At 43.0% G+C, this 17,765-nt stretch overlaps 1 protein-coding gene across 1 annotated transcript; it reads left to right on the forward strand.

The window, feature by feature from the left end:
- Positions 1-12,907: 12,907 nt before the first annotated feature.
- Positions 12,908-14,894, forward strand: LOC310753836 (uncharacterized protein; the record flags this gene model as incomplete). The annotated part of the gene is made up of 2 exons (XM_083595196.1): positions 12,908-13,856; positions 14,055-14,894. Exons 1-2 carry the CDS (start codon positions 13,260-13,262, stop codon positions 14,892-14,894), a joined length of 1,437 nt encoding a protein of 478 aa, XP_083451322.1. The 5' UTR covers positions 12,908-13,259.
- Between the last annotated feature and the right edge of the window lie 2,871 nt (positions 14,895-17,765).

The following is a 17,765-nucleotide window of genomic DNA, read 5'->3' on the forward strand; positions in this document are numbered from 1 at the left end:
TTGACCTGTTGGAGTATGTAGAAATGAAACCAAGTAAAAAGTTGGCCATGTTATTGGTTGATGCAGAAAAAGCTTTTGATATATCATGGAATTTCCTATTGGAAACTTTCAAAGGTCTGGACATAGGGGAGAAAATAATTAATGGAATTAGGGCGATATATGATAACCAAAAAGCAAAATTGCTAATAAATAACGAGATCACCGAAGAGTTCAGCATCGAAAGGGGGACAAGACAGGGGTGCCCTCTCTCCCCACTTCTTTTTATTGCCACCTTGGAACCACTTTTAATAGCAATAAGAAAGGATAAAAACATAAGAGGAATTAACCTAGGAACTCAATACTATAAAATTAAAGCCTTTGCAGATGATGTAATCGTAACCACTGAAAACCCAGTGGAAAGTATCCAAAAAACGCTTGTACAACTGGAAGAATTTGGGAAGGTCTCTGGGTTCAAACTGAATAAAGGAAAATCCAAATTATTAACGAAAAATTTACGTAAGTCGGAACAAGAGGAACTGGAAAATACAACAGGTTTAAAGGTAGCCAATAAGGTAAATTATTTGGGGGTTTGGATCACCAATAAGAATACAAACTTATGTAAGGACAATTATGAGAAGAAGTGGAAGGAAATAAAAAAAGAATTAGAGACTTGGGGAAAATTGAATTTGTCCCTGTGGGGGAGAATATCCACAGTTAAAATGATGGTATCGCCAAAGATGATTTTTATGTTCCAATCAATACCTATAATCAGAGGCGTAAAGTGTTTTAAGGAATGGCAGAAAGACCTTGTCAAGTTTATTTGGCAAGGGAAAAAACCACGCATAAAATTTAAGCTACTAACAGAGTTGAAGGAAAAAGGAGGCTTCGCGGTCCCTGACCTTAAACTGTACTTGGAGGCAGCGTGCTGGACATGGATTAAGGACTGGATATTAATTAAAAACACGGAAGTCCTAGATCTGGAGGGATGGGATATTGTGTACGGGTGGCATGGCTACATAGGCTATGACAAGGTTAAATCCCACAAAGGATTTTTAAATCATATTGTGAGAAGGGCATTATATGAAGTATGGGAGAGGAGTAAAAAATCAGTAGTAACCAAAACACCATGGTGGCTGTCACCAATGGAATCTATGTCGGTTCACAGGATAAATATGAACAGCGACTGGCTAACATATAAGGATTTAGTAGAGGAAACAAGTAGTGATCCGAAAATAAAGGACCTAAGCAAATTGAAACAGAAGGAAATAACCTGGCTGGAGTATTATCAACTAAAAGCCGCCCTTGAAAAGGATAAAAGAACCAAAGGATTTGACAAAAAAATATCCTATCTGGAGAAGGATATTTTATATAATAATCAAAAGACACTTTCAAAAATGTACAAACTACTTTTGAATTGGCAAAGAAAGGAGGAAGATATCAAAGAAATTACAGTAAAATGGGAGAGGGACCTGGGGCATACGATCAAACCCAATATTTGGAATGAATTATGGACTAAAAATATAAAATTCACGGCTTGTTTCCTTATAAGGGAAAATCTTATGAAAATGTACTATAGGTGGTACCTGACCCCTGCAAAACTTGCAAAAATAAATAAATCAAACAATAACAAGTGCTGGCGATGTAAGGAACAGATAGGAACATACTACCATATGTGGTGGTCCTGTCTAGAGATACAAAGATTTTGGAACTTGATTTATGTAGAGATAAAGAGATTGATAAAAACTACATTTAGCAAGAAACCGGAAGAATTTTTACTAGGAATGGTTTCAGATAATATTCCCAAAAACAAAACTAGGCTATTTATGTATGCAACGTCAGCAGCAAGGGTTATAGTGGCAAAACACTGGAAAGATAAAAATGCACCCACTAAAGAGGAATGGGTAGTCAAATTGTGCGAGTACTTGGAGCTCGCAAAGCTGACAGATGCAATAAAAGATAAACCTAAAAAATTGGTGAAAGAAGAATGGGAATGTTTAAATAATTATTTAGGGGACAAGGGCTCAACAAGAAAGATCTGGCTATGTTTGGAATGATACCGCATAGAGAAATGTTCCCTGATACCAAGATGAGGGATTCCTTTGGAATGCAGATAGAGATAATTGATAAGAATAATGATCTGTTGTGAGCTTGACGGAAGTGTACAATAGATGAGCTTTCTTGCTTTGGCTCGTCTTCCTTTTTCTTTTTCTTTTTTTCTTTTTCCTTTTACCTTATCTTTCCCATAGTTGCTTATGTTCTGTGTCATGTACTTCAATATTTTTTGTAGTTTTTTGTAGTTTTTTTCATTACTATTAAGGAATTTTCCTTTGTAATTTTGGTTGTCTAAATTTATATGTACCTGTTTAAAGCAAAAAAAAAGTAAAAAAAAAAAAGGCAGAAGCGGAGGTGGGCCCCCTGGAGCTTGGCAGACATTCTGGCCTGTTCTCTTTGTTTCCTTTCCATTTCCCCTCCCATCTTCAGGGACTCAAAGCCAAATTCAGCTGCATATGGTAGTCCACCAGAAGCTTAGGCAAGCTGTATTTGGGCTACCAGACTAGAACTATGAAAAGGGGAGGGCATACCACCCATAGGCCACATGCACACCTTACATTGTAAGTGCTGTTATACCACTTGGACAGTCATGAGCTCTCCCAAAGCATTGTGGGAACTGTAGTTTTCTAAGGTGCAGAGAGTTATTAGGAGACCCTCCATTCCCCTGACATGGCTGCAGTTCTCATAGTGGCTTAACAGTCATTCCCTCTTCCCAGGGAACTTTGGGGACTGTAGTTCTGTGTGGAGAAAAGGGGCCTCCTAACACCTCTCAGCTTCCATAAAAAACTACTGTTCCCACGATGCTTTGGGAGAAAGCCATGTGCTTTAAATGTGAGCTAAATTGTGCTTTAAAAGCATAGCGTGGGACCTGCCCCCCTCCACCATGGAGACTGGGGTGCATGGAGTGTGCATATTCACACCCTGCATTCACCTGGCCGGGAGAGGGGTGGAATTGCAGGTTACGTGGAAGGGATTTCCCTGTGGGAGGTCATGGATGTTGTGCTTGAATTGGAGGTGGTAGAAGGAGGATTAGTGGCACACGGGTAGAAATGGCTCTGTTGCTATTAGAATTTGTATGGTATCTTATTATATGCTGCTCTGGCTGTGCGGTTTATAAATCTGTAAAATGAAATAAATAATGAAGTGCCTGGGACCCAAATGGGCCTATTTTCCCTCTTGTCAACTTTGCCAACTGTTCACGACCAGATAAGCAGCCCACTTTGTGCCAACTATTTGTGAATGTGGGTGCTGCCCCCCAGTCTTACGTGAGAAATGGAAGATCTGAAATACTATATATACATTTATGTGATGAAATAGTTTTAAAGTGATCCTTTGCAAATGACCAAAACACTTACATAAGGAAATAAGAGAAGCCTTCTGCATCATGCCAAGGGCCCCTCTAGCCCACCATCCTGCTCTCATGGTGGACTCCCAGATGCTTCTGGGAAGTCCACAAGCAGGATCTGTATTAATTAGTGGGTGGAAATAGCAGACGACACAGAGATTTCTCCAAGTAGTTCTTGATAAGTAAGCTGGAACTGAACTGAACAGCAAACAGCTCAGCCGGCCTGCTTTTATAGGCAGCCGGCTGTCAACATTGTAACAACAACAACCCAGGGTTTCCCGCCTAAATTAACTTATGTGGACCTGAGTGAAAACTATATACACAATATCCCTGGTGGCCAGGGTGAGAACTTCAATACATAACAGCACTGTGATCTAAACCACTGAGCCTCTTGAGCTTGCCGATCAGAAGGTCAGCAGTTCAAATCTGCTTGACAGTGGTGAACTCCCATTGCTCTGTCCCAGTTTCTGCCAATGTAGCAGTTCAAAAGCACACCAGTGCAAGTAGATAAAAGAATTTACCCAAGTCTCCAAGCAAGCATTTGCCCCTCTTCCCACTGAAGAACCATTCCTCCTCATCCCAATTAACTTCTCACCTTTTACAAATATGATCTTAGTACGAGGTTGACCAGGGACAAATACATCATATTCTTGGATCAGGCCAGTGGATTCTGTCATATCCGAATCACTCTCAATGGAGAACTGGCTTTCAATGGGTGGTAGGTGTTGATACTGATTGTATGGTGCCAAGTCTAGTCCTGCAAGGATAAAAATAAATCAGAATGTCATTGCAAATTACAGGGGCTGCCAACATGGAATCCATGGGTTCACTGGTGTCCTTGAGGTGCCTTCCCCAGGTGCCCATGGAGCCTCTGAATTCTACCCTCAGCCACTGTTGAAGTTGGATGAAATTGCAAGAGATGCTCTTTTCCACTTCCTCTAGCTTTATATGAAAAGGGCCACAGCTCAGTGGTAGAACACAAGCTTTGCATACCCAGGTTCCAGGTTCAATCCCCACTGGCATTTCCAGTAGGGTTGAGAAAGATATCCTCTGAGATCCTGGAGAGCCACTGCCCATCAGTGCAGACTAAATGGACCATTGGTCCAACTCTGTATAAGGCAGCTTCCTGTGTTACCGTTTAAGGCTCAGATAAATCCTACTGGATCAGACTTTTAGCTAGATGATTTAGAGAAGCAAAGAGAGATCGAGAGAGAGAAAGCACGCTTGCACTTCCTTCCTTCCCCTTCAGTTGGAGGATCCAGGGAAAGGGGAGAGAAACACCAATTCAGGGTGGCACCCACAGCACTCATCAAAAATTAAAATGTGCCCACAGATCTAAAAAGGTTGGTGACTTCTGACCTAAGCTCTTAAACTTCAATGAGGGGGCATCCAAACCTGTGCAGAAGAAGGTTTTCTTGTCTTGCCCACTACTGCCATTGCTGTGCATGGCCCATCATTCCTGAGGGATGAAAGTATCCCATTGCACCATCTTGGGTCCACCCAGCTCCCGGACTTTGTGCAAGCAGTGCTCCAGATAACTGACCGGGTTTTCTGGTTGGTAGTTAACATGCTCTGTGGAGAAGCAGAAATGGAGGAGGAAAGCACAGGTTAAAATTATCCGTATTTCAGAAGGGGTGGGGGAGTACATGGCCAAGTCTCAATGCTCTTCCCAGATCTATGTTTCGACCTCACCAGCTCCAAGTCATAGCAGAAAGTTATGGCACAGGGGCTAGTAGCACTAGCTGCCCAGTCACTCCCACATCACATTCACCTGGCTCAAGCAGGTGAAGCAAACTGGAAAGTCACAATTACAACTCACTCCATATAGAACTCACATAACCCCTGGTCTAAAATAGCAGAACTGGTTGCCAGTTCATTTCCAGGCCCAGTTCAAGGTGCTCACATAAGTATTTAAAGCCCTAAATGACTTACTCCCCCAAACCTAAACTTCCTCCCAGGAAGTCAACTTACCCACCCATTTGTCATTAGGGTCTAGGGCATTTGTCATTAGGGTCTAGGGCAGGTCACAATATAAAAAGACAATATTCCTCTTGTCCTAGGTAAAGTGGTGTGTCTTAAGTATTATTATTATTATTATTATTATTATAATATACCCCATCCATCTGACTGGGTTGCCACTCTGGACAGCTTCCAGCATACATAAAGACATGGTAAAATGTTAAACCTTAAAAAGCATCTGATGAAAGATAACAATGAAGATACCAGGTGCACCTCTCTGGGGAGGGGATTCCACAGGGGTCAGCAAACCTTTCAGCAGGGGGCCGGTCCACTGTCCCTCAGACATTGTGGGGGCCCAGACTATATTGGAAAAAAAAATTGAATTAATTCCTATGCCCCATAAATAACCCAGAGATGCATTTTAAATAAAAGCACACATTCTACTCATGTCAAAACACGCTGATTCCTGGGCCATCCATGGGCCAGATTTAGAAGGCTATTAGGCTGGATCCGGCCCCAGGCCTTAGTTTGCCTACCCATGATATAAAACCATAAAAAAACATAATAAAACTACCTGATACAGGGCTGCCTTCAGATGTCTTCTAAAAGTTGTGCAGTTCTTTATCTTCTTGACATCTGATGGGAGGGTGTTCTACAGGGAGGGTGCCACTACCGAGAAGGCCCTCTGTCTGGTTCCCTGTAACTTTGCTTCTCACAGTGAAGGCACCACCAGAGGACCCTCTGAGGAGGACCTCTGTGTCCGGGCTGAGCGATGGGGGTGGAGACGCTCCTTCAGGTATACTGGGCTGAGGCCGTTTAGGGCTTTAAAGCTCAGCACCAACACTGTGGTGCCAAATGTAATCTTGTTACACTGATCAGTGTCCTTCTACTCTTAAGATTGTCTGGTTTAGCTAACCTTTATGTAGCAGTCAGAAATCAAACATTAACAGTAATAACACTCAGAAGCTGGGTATGTGGGTGAGGAAGTGAGAGCATTACATTCTCCCTGGATGTTTTGCAACAGATTTGAAAACCAAGTGAGTTCCAAAGGAGAAGCCCCACTGTAAAACTGCTAATATTGGGTTGGGAATCATTTGCAAATGTGACACCAACAAATTTTGGCTCAATAGGAACTGGAAACCCGGGGGGGGGGGGGCACAGGAGAATAGATTGTTTTCAGGTCTGTTATTTCTCGGAGCAACTAGTTTTCTACAGAAAACTCTCAGCTTGTTTGGATATTCATGAGCACCAAGGGCAGAGACTTCTCTGAGCCCAAATGTGGCCCTACAGAGGTCTCTGCGTGGCTCTCAGAACTTTCCCCAGGCCACCCTTCTCATTGGCGCTCTCCTCAAGTGCTTTTGTCTGGCTGGAAATTGTCCTTGAATTGTGATAATGCCTCTAGGCTTTTCTGGGTGGAGAGAGGTGTGTGCAGAAACCTTTGAGCTGGGGTAGTTCAGTTGGCAGAGCCTGAGACGCACAATCTCAGGGTTGTGGGTTTGAGCCCCACGTTGGGCAAAAGATTCCTGCATTGCAGGGGGTTGGACTAAATGACCCTCATAGTCTCTTCCAACTCTACAGTTCTATGACTCTAACTTTAGCGTAGCTGGAATGGAGGCTCTGCCATAAAGGTCACCTCCATTGCTCCACCCACTTGTGCCTCTGGCCCCACCCATGAGCTCAGAATGGTGTACATCAGGGCATCCAAGCTGGTGCCCTCCAGATGCTGCAGGATTCCAGCTCCCACCATTCCTAACCTCTGGCCATAGTAGCTGGGGCTGACGGGAGATGGAGTCCAACCACACTCAGAGTGCACCATGCTGAGGTTCCCTTCCACGCAAACTTCCAAAGGCCACATGCCAGTAGAGGGCAAAAGTGGGCAGGACAATGTTTTCCGATGCTCTTTAATTAGATGTCTTCTGCATTGCAACAACGGATAAGTTGTGGAGGTTGTGATTCTTTGAAATGAACTGAAGTGAGTTGCAACTGGTCATTAAAAAAAATAAATCAAAAATCAAGGCTGTAGATTTATGATTCCATAAATCATATGCAGGTAGGCAGGTAGGTAGGTATTTCATAAATCAAATGCAGGTAGGAATAGTGGACAATTGCATATACATTTGTAAACAAACTGACCCAATGTGTATGTTCCAAATGAACAGGGCAATCCAACACACCCATAGTGTGCCCCCTCCCTGCTGTGCCAGCTAAGCAGGCCTCCCACCAGCTGCTACTGATGGGGTGAGGCTACAGTGAGTGCAGAATTCCCCTTCTGCATGCCAAACATGTGTTGCCAGCAGGCAGGATTCTCACCAGCAGTGGCCAGTGGAAGCCCCCAAGGGGATCCGTCGGATCCTGAGTTGGCCCCACCATTGTTGTGTGATGGCGCTGGGCCTGATCAAGACCCGATCCCTGTGCTTCCCCACTTCTGCCACAGCCACCATGTGTCTTCGGATGTGGCAGTGGCCCCGCCACTCCATAAAGTCGTACAAATCCGTGGATGGAGTTTGGGTTGCAGCCTAATTCACAGATTGAAGATTGGAGTATACTGGGCTTCCGGTTGATTGTGCGCGCCATCACAGTCGGAGGTCTCTTCGTCGGAGGAGACCTCAGTACATCAAAAGAGGGGAAAACTGCTCCAGCGCAGCGGACCCCCAGGAAAAACCTCAAATTGAGCATTTTAAGGATGTGGGATCCGGCGGGCATCAAAAGCGGTCTCCCCTTTCCCCGGTAAGCTCTGTTTTGAGCTCCGAGAGCGAGGGGGTCTGAGCTGCAACGCAAATGGACAGAATGCTTCCTTTGATGATACGGAGCTGCGAGACTGTGAGGCATTAGTGGTCAATTCTTCCATCGTTAAAATCATTTAAGGACTGTACCGTGAGTACCTTTTACATTTGGATTAAAATTTGGAACAATCTGGACAGGGGAAAGGGAATTTAAAAACAGAAGCCAGTCCCTACACGCTGATAGAAGGGGAAAGCAGAGACATTTCCGAAGCCAGGAGAAAAGATTTAGAGACTTTTAAACTTCCAAAGATTGAATCTATTATCCCCCCAAAAGCAGGTGTAGGGGGGAAGAGAATTTAACATTACTGAAATACCCGCGAATGCTTTTAAAAAGGACTTTTAAAAGCTGCTTGACTCTCTGGTCAGAGCAGCGAGCAGCCATTGTGTGAAACAATAGAAGGAATGTTGTTACTTTTGTTTCCTATTGGGATACTTTGAAGTTCTGCAGCAATCTGAGCTGAAACATTTTAACCCTTAAAGTGAAAACTGTCAACATATTTGAATTGCTTGAGGAGTGAAAAAGGAAAATAAAGAAGAAAGGCAGGTTGGAGAAATTGGGACTGTATTTTAACTGTCTTGACCTGCAGATTGGAGCTGTTGTCTGACTACCAGCTCATTACACCTGACTCTTCTGAAATAAAAGTATCTTTGACCTTGGAAATCTGAGTTACTAGCGGGGTTATGGCAGGAGAACCTGGGGAAAAAAACACAGACTAGAAGAGAATCTAAAGACCAGGCTTTCCAAGAGCAAATATTGGAGTTTATGAAAGATAATAAGCAGGGTCTGCAGAGTCTTGCAACAGAGGTCAGAGCTAATACTCTCTGTCTCCGGGAATTTAAAAAAGACTTTGGAATTCTGCACAAAGACCTCCAAAAGGTTAAAGTAGAAGTTGGAGGTTTGCAGAAAAGAGTATCAGAGATTGAAACTGTTAAACTTTCGGACTTAGAAAGATTACAGGAAGAATCTCAAACAGCAATTGTCTTCTTACAACTTAAGGAAAGAGAGACATATCTTCGTTTGAGAGGTCTACCAGAGATTGAACAAGGAAATTTGAAAGAGTGTTTGGTCCAGGAATTTGTGTCCTTTTGGGATCTAACAAAGGAAGAGGTGGAATCTGTCGGAATCTCCGTTTGACCGAGCTACTCCTCCGGTCGAGTCCTCCGGAATCTCCTCCGACGATGATTAACAACCTAAGCCTTTGATGAGGCTTCAGGCACGTTCACTCATTACGCAGAGTATCAAAGCAGCAGAAGGACGAGAAAGTATGAGCTACATTGCTAGGCTTTATTTCTAACTACGCAGACAGAAAATAAATATACATCCTCTCTCTGTGAAAGCAACTGGTTGGCGCCATCGGTAATGGCTGAATTCCTCTGACTAAGAGGAATTTGCTCCGTGAAAATCGGGTCTGGCCGCCATGGCGAAGGCGGAGACCCTTTAGAAATCACAGGCGGGTGAAGCCTGTGAACGCGGGATTCGGCGGGCACCCTCAGCGCCTCCCCTACTCGCGGGGAAACCCGTTCGCGGGGCTCCGTAGCGAAGTGGGGTGAGCAGCGCGGTGCTGTGAATCGACTGCTCTTTCCACGGAGTGAAGCCGCATAGCCGTTGCCGGAGAGCGCTGACTTTTTCCTGTGAACAATTGGACTTAAAAAGACACTACCCGTGAGTAGAACAATTGGATCTCAAAGATACTATTTAAGAACAAAACAAATTGGAACTTTTAAAGGAAGAAACTTGTAATTTGGAACTGTAGCGGGGAGGCATAAACAGGAAGTCCGCCTTCCGCTTTTGTAGACAGAACAAAGCAAAGAGGCTGCAAGCTAGAGTCTTGGAGAGCCGACTGGAAAGGATTAAAATCTCAACTTCTTTTTTTTTTTTTAATAGATATTTATTAGAATTTTACAACACATAAAAAACAGACAAATCCACACAAAAAACCGAAAAATACACACTTAATAAAAAAGAAAAAGAAAAAGAATCCACTTTTAAATTTCAAGGTTCTATAACCCTCTTTCCTGACCTCCTCACATCTCCCTTTTTTGTGTTCCTCTTTATTCCGTCAAATTCAGCAAATTCTAACCCTCTTTCATATCTCATTTATAATTGTATACTCCCACTTGTTATATCTCTAATTTCCCCTCTTTTTTAAATCCTTTTTTTCATAGCTCTTTTAACTATATCCCAAATGCCGTGTTACCTTTAGATCCCACATCATTTTAACATTCAAACAATTTACTATATTTCTGTAGATAATCTTTAAACTTTTTCCAATCCTCTTCCATCAACTCTTCTCCCAGGTCTCGAATTCTGCCAGTCATTTCTGCCATCTCCATATAGTCTATCACTTGCATCTGCCATTCTTCCACGGTGGGCAAATCTTGTGTCTTCCAATATTTGGCGAGAAGTATTCTTGCTGCTGTTGTTGCGTACATAAAAAATGTTCTGTCTTTCTTTGGCACCAATTGGCCTACTATGCCCAAAAGGAAGGCCTCTGGTTTCTTAAGAAAGGTAAATTTAAATACCTTCTTCAGTTCATTATAGATCATTTCCCAGTAAGCCTTAACCTTTGGGCACGTCCACCAAAGGTGAAAGAACGTTCCCTCAGCTTCTTTACATTTCCAACACTTATTGTCAGGCAGGTGATAAATTTTTGCTGGGGTCATGTACCACCTGTAAATCATTTTCATAATATTTTCTCTTAAGGCATTACATGCTGTAAACTTCATACCGGTGGTCCACAACTGTTCCCAGTCAGCAAACATAATATTATGACCTAGATCTTGCGCCCATTTGATCATAGCTGATTTGACCGTTTCATCCTGTGTATTCCATTTTAACAGCAAGTTATACATTCTTGACAAAATCTTAGTTTTCGGTTCTAACAATTCTATTTCCAACTTTGATTTTTCCACCTGGAAGCCAATTTTTTTATCCAAATTATAGGCCTCTCTTATTTGATAGTAGTGAAGCCAGTCTCGCACTTTATCTTTAAGTTTCTCATAACTCTGCAACTCCAATTTATCACCTTCTTGCTCCAGAATTTCCCAATATTTTGGCCATTTGGCCTCCATATTGAGCTTTTTCTGAGCCTTAGCTTCCATTGGCGAAAGCCACCTTAAAATCTCAACTTCTAAAATAGAAAACTCCCCCCTGGAAGCAGGAGAAGAGGGGGGAGAAGTTTTGGACTTTTTATACCTGCGGGAGAGAGGGAAGGAAATTAAAACTCCACTGCTCAGACCCTGGGAACGGGCTGCAAATTAGACAATAAGGTTGCCGTATTTGGAATGCGCTCTGACTGTTAGCTGTCATATTGGTCAAGGGTTTGAAAACGGTATAGGGGCAATTTATTCAGAACAAAAGGCTAAATTAATTGTGAATAATGTAGTGACGGAAGAATTTAAGATAGAGAAAGGAACACGACAAGGTTGCCCAATCTCTCCATTGCTTTTTATATCGGTCCTGGAAGTTCTTTTAAACATGATTAGAAGTGACCAAGCAGTTAAAGGCATACAAGTTGGGGCTAAACAGTACAAACTGAAAGCATTTGCTGATGATTTGGTATTGACACTACAGGAGCCAGAATCTAGTACTAAAAGGGTACTGGAATTAATTCAAGAATTTGGACAAGTAGCGGGATTTAAGTTGAATAAGATGAAAACCAAAGTCCTAGAGAAAAATTTAACAGTGATGGAGAGAGAAAGGTTTCAGAAGGAGACAGGGTTAACATTGGTTAAGAAAGTGAAATACCTAGGGGTTAACATGACTGCCAAGAATGTGAATCTGTTTAAGGATAATTATGAAAAATGTTGGATGGAAGTGAAAAAGGATTTAGAAATATGGTCAAACTTGAAGCTATCATTGCTAAGCCGAATTGCTGCGATAAAGATGAATGTATTGCCAAGGATGTTGTTTTTGTTTCAAACACTGCAAATATTAGATAAAATGGAGTGTTTCAAGAAGTGGCAGAGAGATATCTCTAGATTTGTCTGGCAGGGCAAGAAACCTCGAATAAAATTTAAGATATTAACTGACGCTAAGGAAAGAGGTGGATTTGCCCTGCCAGACATAAAACTTTATTATGAATCAGCCGCTTTTTGCTGGCTGAGAGAATGGATGCTTCTTGAGAACACTGATGTGTTGGACTTAGAAGGCTTTAATAATGTCTTTGGGTGGCATGCATATCTGTGGTATGATAAGGTCAAAGCACATAAAGCGTTTAAAAACCATATTGTCAGAAAAGCACTGTTTAATGTTTGGATAAGATATAAGGATTTGCTTGAGAATAAAACCCCAAGGTGGCTGTCACCAATGGAAGCGAAGGCTCAGAAAAAGCTCAATATGGAGGCTAAATACGGAGGACATAGATGATGCCTTCCTGGAACAGATGGCCAAGCATGCAAAAGGAAGGGAGATAGTAGTAATGGGAGACTTCAATTACCCGGATATTTGTTGGATGTCAAACTCAGCCAAGAGCATAAGGTCAAACAGATTCCTCACTGGCCTTGCAGACAACTTCATTGTCCAGAAAGTGGGAGAAGCAACAAGAGGAACAGCCATTTTAGATCTGGTCCTAACCAATGTTGATGACCTGGTTAGTGGGGTAGAAGTGGAAGGATCATTAGGCGTGAGTGATCATGCTCTTCTGAAGTTTACTATACAGCGGAAAGGAGCAGCCAAGCATACTAGGACACAATTTCTCGACTTTAAGAAAGCCGACTTCATAAAACTTAGGGAAGTGCTGGGTGAGATCCCATGGACAGTAATACTAAAAGGAAAGGGAGTTCATGATGGCTAGGAGTTTGTTAAGAGGGAGATAGTAAAAGCACAACTTCAGGCAATACCAATGAGACGGAAACATGGAAGGTGCCTAAAGAAGCCAGGGTGACTATCTAAAGAACTTTTAACTGAGTTAAGATTAAAAAAGGATGTGTACAAAAAATGGAAAAGGGGGGAAACCACCAAAGAGGAATTCAAACAAATAGCCAGCACGTGTAGACACAAAGTCAGAAAAGCTAAAGCACAGAATGAACTCAGGCTTGCTAGAGAGGTTAAAAGCAACAAAAAAGGCTTTTATGGGTATGTTCGTAGCAAAAGGAAGAACAAAGAAACAGTGGGGTCACTCAGAGGAGAAGATGGTGAAATGCAAACAGGGGACACAGAAAGGGCTGAACTCCTCAATGCCTTCTTTGCCTCAGTCTTCTCCAATAAAGAAAACAATGCCCGACCTGAAGAATTTGGAGCAAATGATTCAGCAGAGGAAACACAGCCCAGAATAACTAAGGAGATAGTACAAGAATACTTGGCTAGTCTAGATGTATTCAAGTCTCCAGGGCCAGATGAACTGCATCCAAGAGTATTAAAAGAACTGGCAGATGTGATTTCAGAACCACTGGCAGTCATCTTTGAGAATTCCTGGAGAACAGGCGAAGTCCCGGCAGACTGGAGGAGGGCAAATGTTGTCCCTATTTTCAAAAAGGGGAAAAGAGAGGACCCAAATAATTACCGCCCAGTCAGTCTGACATCAATACCAGGGAAGATTCTGGAGCAGATCATTAAGCAAACAGTCTGTGAGCACCTAGAAAGGAATGCTGTGATCACCAATAGTCAGCATGGATTTCTGAAAAATAAGTCATGTCAGACGAACCTGATCTCGTTTTTTGACAGAATTACAAGCCTGGTAGATGAAGGGAACGCAGTGGATGTAGCCTACCTTGATTTCAGCAAGGCATTTGACAAGGTGCCCCATGATATTCTTGTAAAGAAGCTGGTAAAATGTGGTCTTGACTATGCTACCACTCAGTGGATTTGTAACTGGCTGACTGACCGAACCCAAAGGGTGCTCATCAATGGTTCCTCTTCATCCTGGAGAAGAGTGACTAGTGGGGTGCCACAGGGTTCTGTCTTGGGCCCGGTCTTATTCAACATCTTTATCAAGGACTTGGATGATGGACTCAAGGGCATCCTGATCAAATTTGCAGATGACACCAAACTGGGAGGGGTGGCTAACACCCCAGAGGACAGGATCACACTTCAAAACGACCTTGACAGATTAGAGAACTGGGCCAAAACAAACAAGATGAATTTTAACAGGGAGAAATGTAAAGTATTGCACTTGGGCAAAAAAAATGAGAGGCACAAATACAAGATGGGTGACACCTGGCTTGAGAGCAGTACATGTGAAAAGGATCTAGGAGTCTTGGTTGACCACAAACTTGACATGAGCCAACAGTGTGACGCGGCAGCTAAAAAAGCCAATGCAATTCTGGGCTGCATCAATAGGAGTATAGCATCTAGATCAAGGGAAGTAATAGTGCCACTGTATTCTGCTCTGGTCAGACCTCACCTGGAGTACTGTGTCCAGTTCTGGGCACCACAGTTCAAGAAGGACACTGACAAACTGGAACGTGTCCAGAGGAGGGCAACCAAAATGGTCAAAGGCCTGGAAACGATGCCTTATGAGGAACGGCTAAGGGAGCTGGGCATGTTTAGCCTGGAGAAGAGGAGGTTAAGGGGTGACATGATAGCCATGTTCAAATATATAAAAGGATGTCACATAGAGGAGGGAGAAAGGTTGTTTTCTGCTGCTCCAGAGAAGCGGACACGGAGCAATGGATCCAAACTACAAGAAAGAAGATTCCACCTAAACATTAGGAAGAACTTCCTGACAGTAAGAGCTGTTCGACAGTGGAATTTGCTGCCAAGGAGTGTGGTGGAGTCTCCTTCTTTGGAGGTCTTTAAGCAGAGGCTTGACAACCATATGTCAGGAGTGCTCTGATGGTGTTTCCTGCTTGGCAGGGGGTTGGACTCGATGGCCCTTGTGGTCTCTTCCAACTCTATGATTCTATGATTCTATGATTCTATCATCATCATCGGTCTGCCTATTCCCAGCCACTCTGGGCAGCTCCCAGCAAAACAATAATATTCACCAAAGCAATCAATAAGAGCAATACAGAGTTCTGCTCTGGCTCCCCCTGCAAGGGGGGGGCGGCCACGTCTGCGCGGGGGTGGGCGCGGCCGGGATCCGCCCTTTGAAGCCTCCGCGCTCGGGATCGCCTCTCCAGCAGCTGCTTATCTGCGCGCATTAGATGCCCCTGCGGAGAGGCTGGGGTGGGAGATTTTTCCCCTTGCAACGAATTTCACCCCTTTTTTCCCTTCCTTTCTTTTCTTTTCCTGTTCCCTTCTCTGATCCTGACTGGATCCCGACCTGATCCCGACCGGGAAGCCCGGAAAAGGTGAGCCTCCTCCTCCTTCCCATCACCCAAAATGGCTTCCCTTTGTTTTCTGGCTGGGCGAGGGCCTTGCTCGGCCGATGGCAGGGGATCGGGCCCTTCCCAAAGAATTTTGGCAGGGAATCTGCTCATGGCAGGGAATTGGCCCCTTCCCAGAGCTTTGTTTGCACTGGAAGGAAAAGGGAAAAAGGTGGAGCCAGCTGATTTTAAACGGATCCTCATGAATTCATATGATTTTTTTCATTCAAATTAAATAAAACCACCATGATACTGTAGACCACGTCTTACTCTGTAGGCAGCATCAAAAAAATCATGCATGCACTGTTTCGTGGGGCCGCAGTGGCGCAAAAACATGGTTAAAAAACACGGATCCTTATGGATCCTCATGATTTTTGCACTAGATCAGCCCGAAGTCACCATCAGATCAAACACCATGGCCATGGGCACAGCCTGCACCACAAAAAACTCGGCTCCATGGTTTCCTGGACATACCGTGGCCCAAAAACTTGGTTTTGAAGCACGGATCCTCATGGATCCTCACGCTTTTTGCATTGACCCATCCCAAGCTCACCGTCAAATCAAACATCATAGCCAGGGGCACAGCCTGTGCCACAAAAAACTCGGATCCACTTTTTTGATGTTTTTAAGCTCATTTGCTTGTTTCCTTGACCTCCTCACACCTCCCCTTTTTGCATTCCCATTTACATAATCAATTCAGCAAATCCTTACCCTCTATCATTTATCTTAGCTCTATATCCTAACATATTATGACTCTATCTTTTCATCCATTTATCAATTCATTTTTACATATTCTTATTAACTTTTGTTGCTGAATACCACTTATTGCCAATCCGAACATAATTTTAACATTCATTAATTTTACAATATTTCTGAAGATAGTCTTTAAATTTCTTCCAGTCTTCCTCCACCACCTCTTCTCCCAAGTCTCGGATTCTGCCAGTCATTTCCGCCAATTCCATATAGTCCATCATCTTCATCTGCCACTCTTCCAGGGTGGGTAGATCTTGTGTCTTCCAATACTTTGCTAAAAGAACTCTTGCTGCTGTTGTTGCATACATAAAGAAAGTTCTGTCCTTCTTTGGCACCAATTGGCCGACAATGCCCAGAAGGAAGGCCTCTGGTTTCTTCAGGAAGGTATATTTAAATACCTTTTTCATTTCATTATAGATCATTTCCCAGAAAGCCTTAATTCTTGGGCACGTCCACCAAAGGTGAAAGAATGTACCTTCAGTTTCTTTACATTTCCAACATTTATTATCGGGCAAATGATATATTTTTGCAAGCTTGACTGGGGTCATGTACCACCTGTATATCATTTTCATAATATTCTCTCTTAAGGCATTACATGCCGTAAATTTCATACCTGTGGTCCACAACTGTTCCCATTCAGCAAACATGATGTTATGACCGATATCCTGTGCCCATTTAATCATTGCAGATTTAACCGTTTCATCCTGCGTATTCCATTTTAACAGCAAGTTATACATTCTTGAAAGTATCTTAGTTTTGGGATCTAACAGTTCTGTTTCCAATTTTGATTTTCCCACCTGGAAGCCAATTTTTTTGTCCAAATTATAGGCCTCTCTTATTTGATAATAATGAAGCCAATCTCGCACTTTATCTTTTAATTTCTCAAAACCCTGCAATTTCAATTTGTCTCCTTCTTGTTCCAATATTTCCCAATATTTCGGCCATTTGGCCTCCATATTGAGCTTTTTTTGAGCCTTCGCTTCCATTGGTGACAACCACCTTGGGGTTTTGTTTTCCAATAAGTCTTTGTATCTTATCCAGACATTGAACAATGCTTTCCTGACAATATGGTTTTTGAATGCTTTATGTGCTTTAACCTTGTCGTACCACAAATATGCATGCCACCCAAAGACATTGTTAAAACCTTCTAGATCCAAAATGTCTGTGTTCTCAAGAAGCAGCCATTCTTTCAGCCAGCAAAATGCGGCCGATTCATAATAAAGTTTAAGGTCTGGCAGGGCAAATCCAACTCTTTCTTTTGCATCAGTTAGTATTTTAAATTTTATTCTGGGCTTCTTGCCCTGCCAGACAAATCTAGAAATGTCTCTCTGCCACTTCTTGAAACAGTCCATCTTGTCCAAAATTTGCAAAGATTGAAACAAAAATAACATTTTTGGCAATACATTCATCTTTATAGCCGCTTTATAGGGGACCTTTACTGGCAGCTTCCGTGACCCATGGAGCCCACACGTTTCCGTGTCGCGTCTCTGCTCCAGGCCTCCGGGCTTCCAGCTCCAGTTAGCAGAGTAAAGTACACAGCGTCAGAAGCAAGCAGCCTTGTGTGCAGCAATAACTCAGGCAGACGCTCGGTGTCTTCCTTATCTTACAAGTAGCTTTAATCTCGTACAAAAACAACAAATCGTTAC

The sequence above is a fragment of the Podarcis filfolensis genome (assembly GCF_964270895.1).
Source record: "Podarcis filfolensis genome assembly, chromosome: W".
NCBI classification, from domain to species: Eukaryota; Metazoa; Chordata; class Lepidosauria; order Squamata; family Lacertidae; genus Podarcis; species Podarcis filfolensis.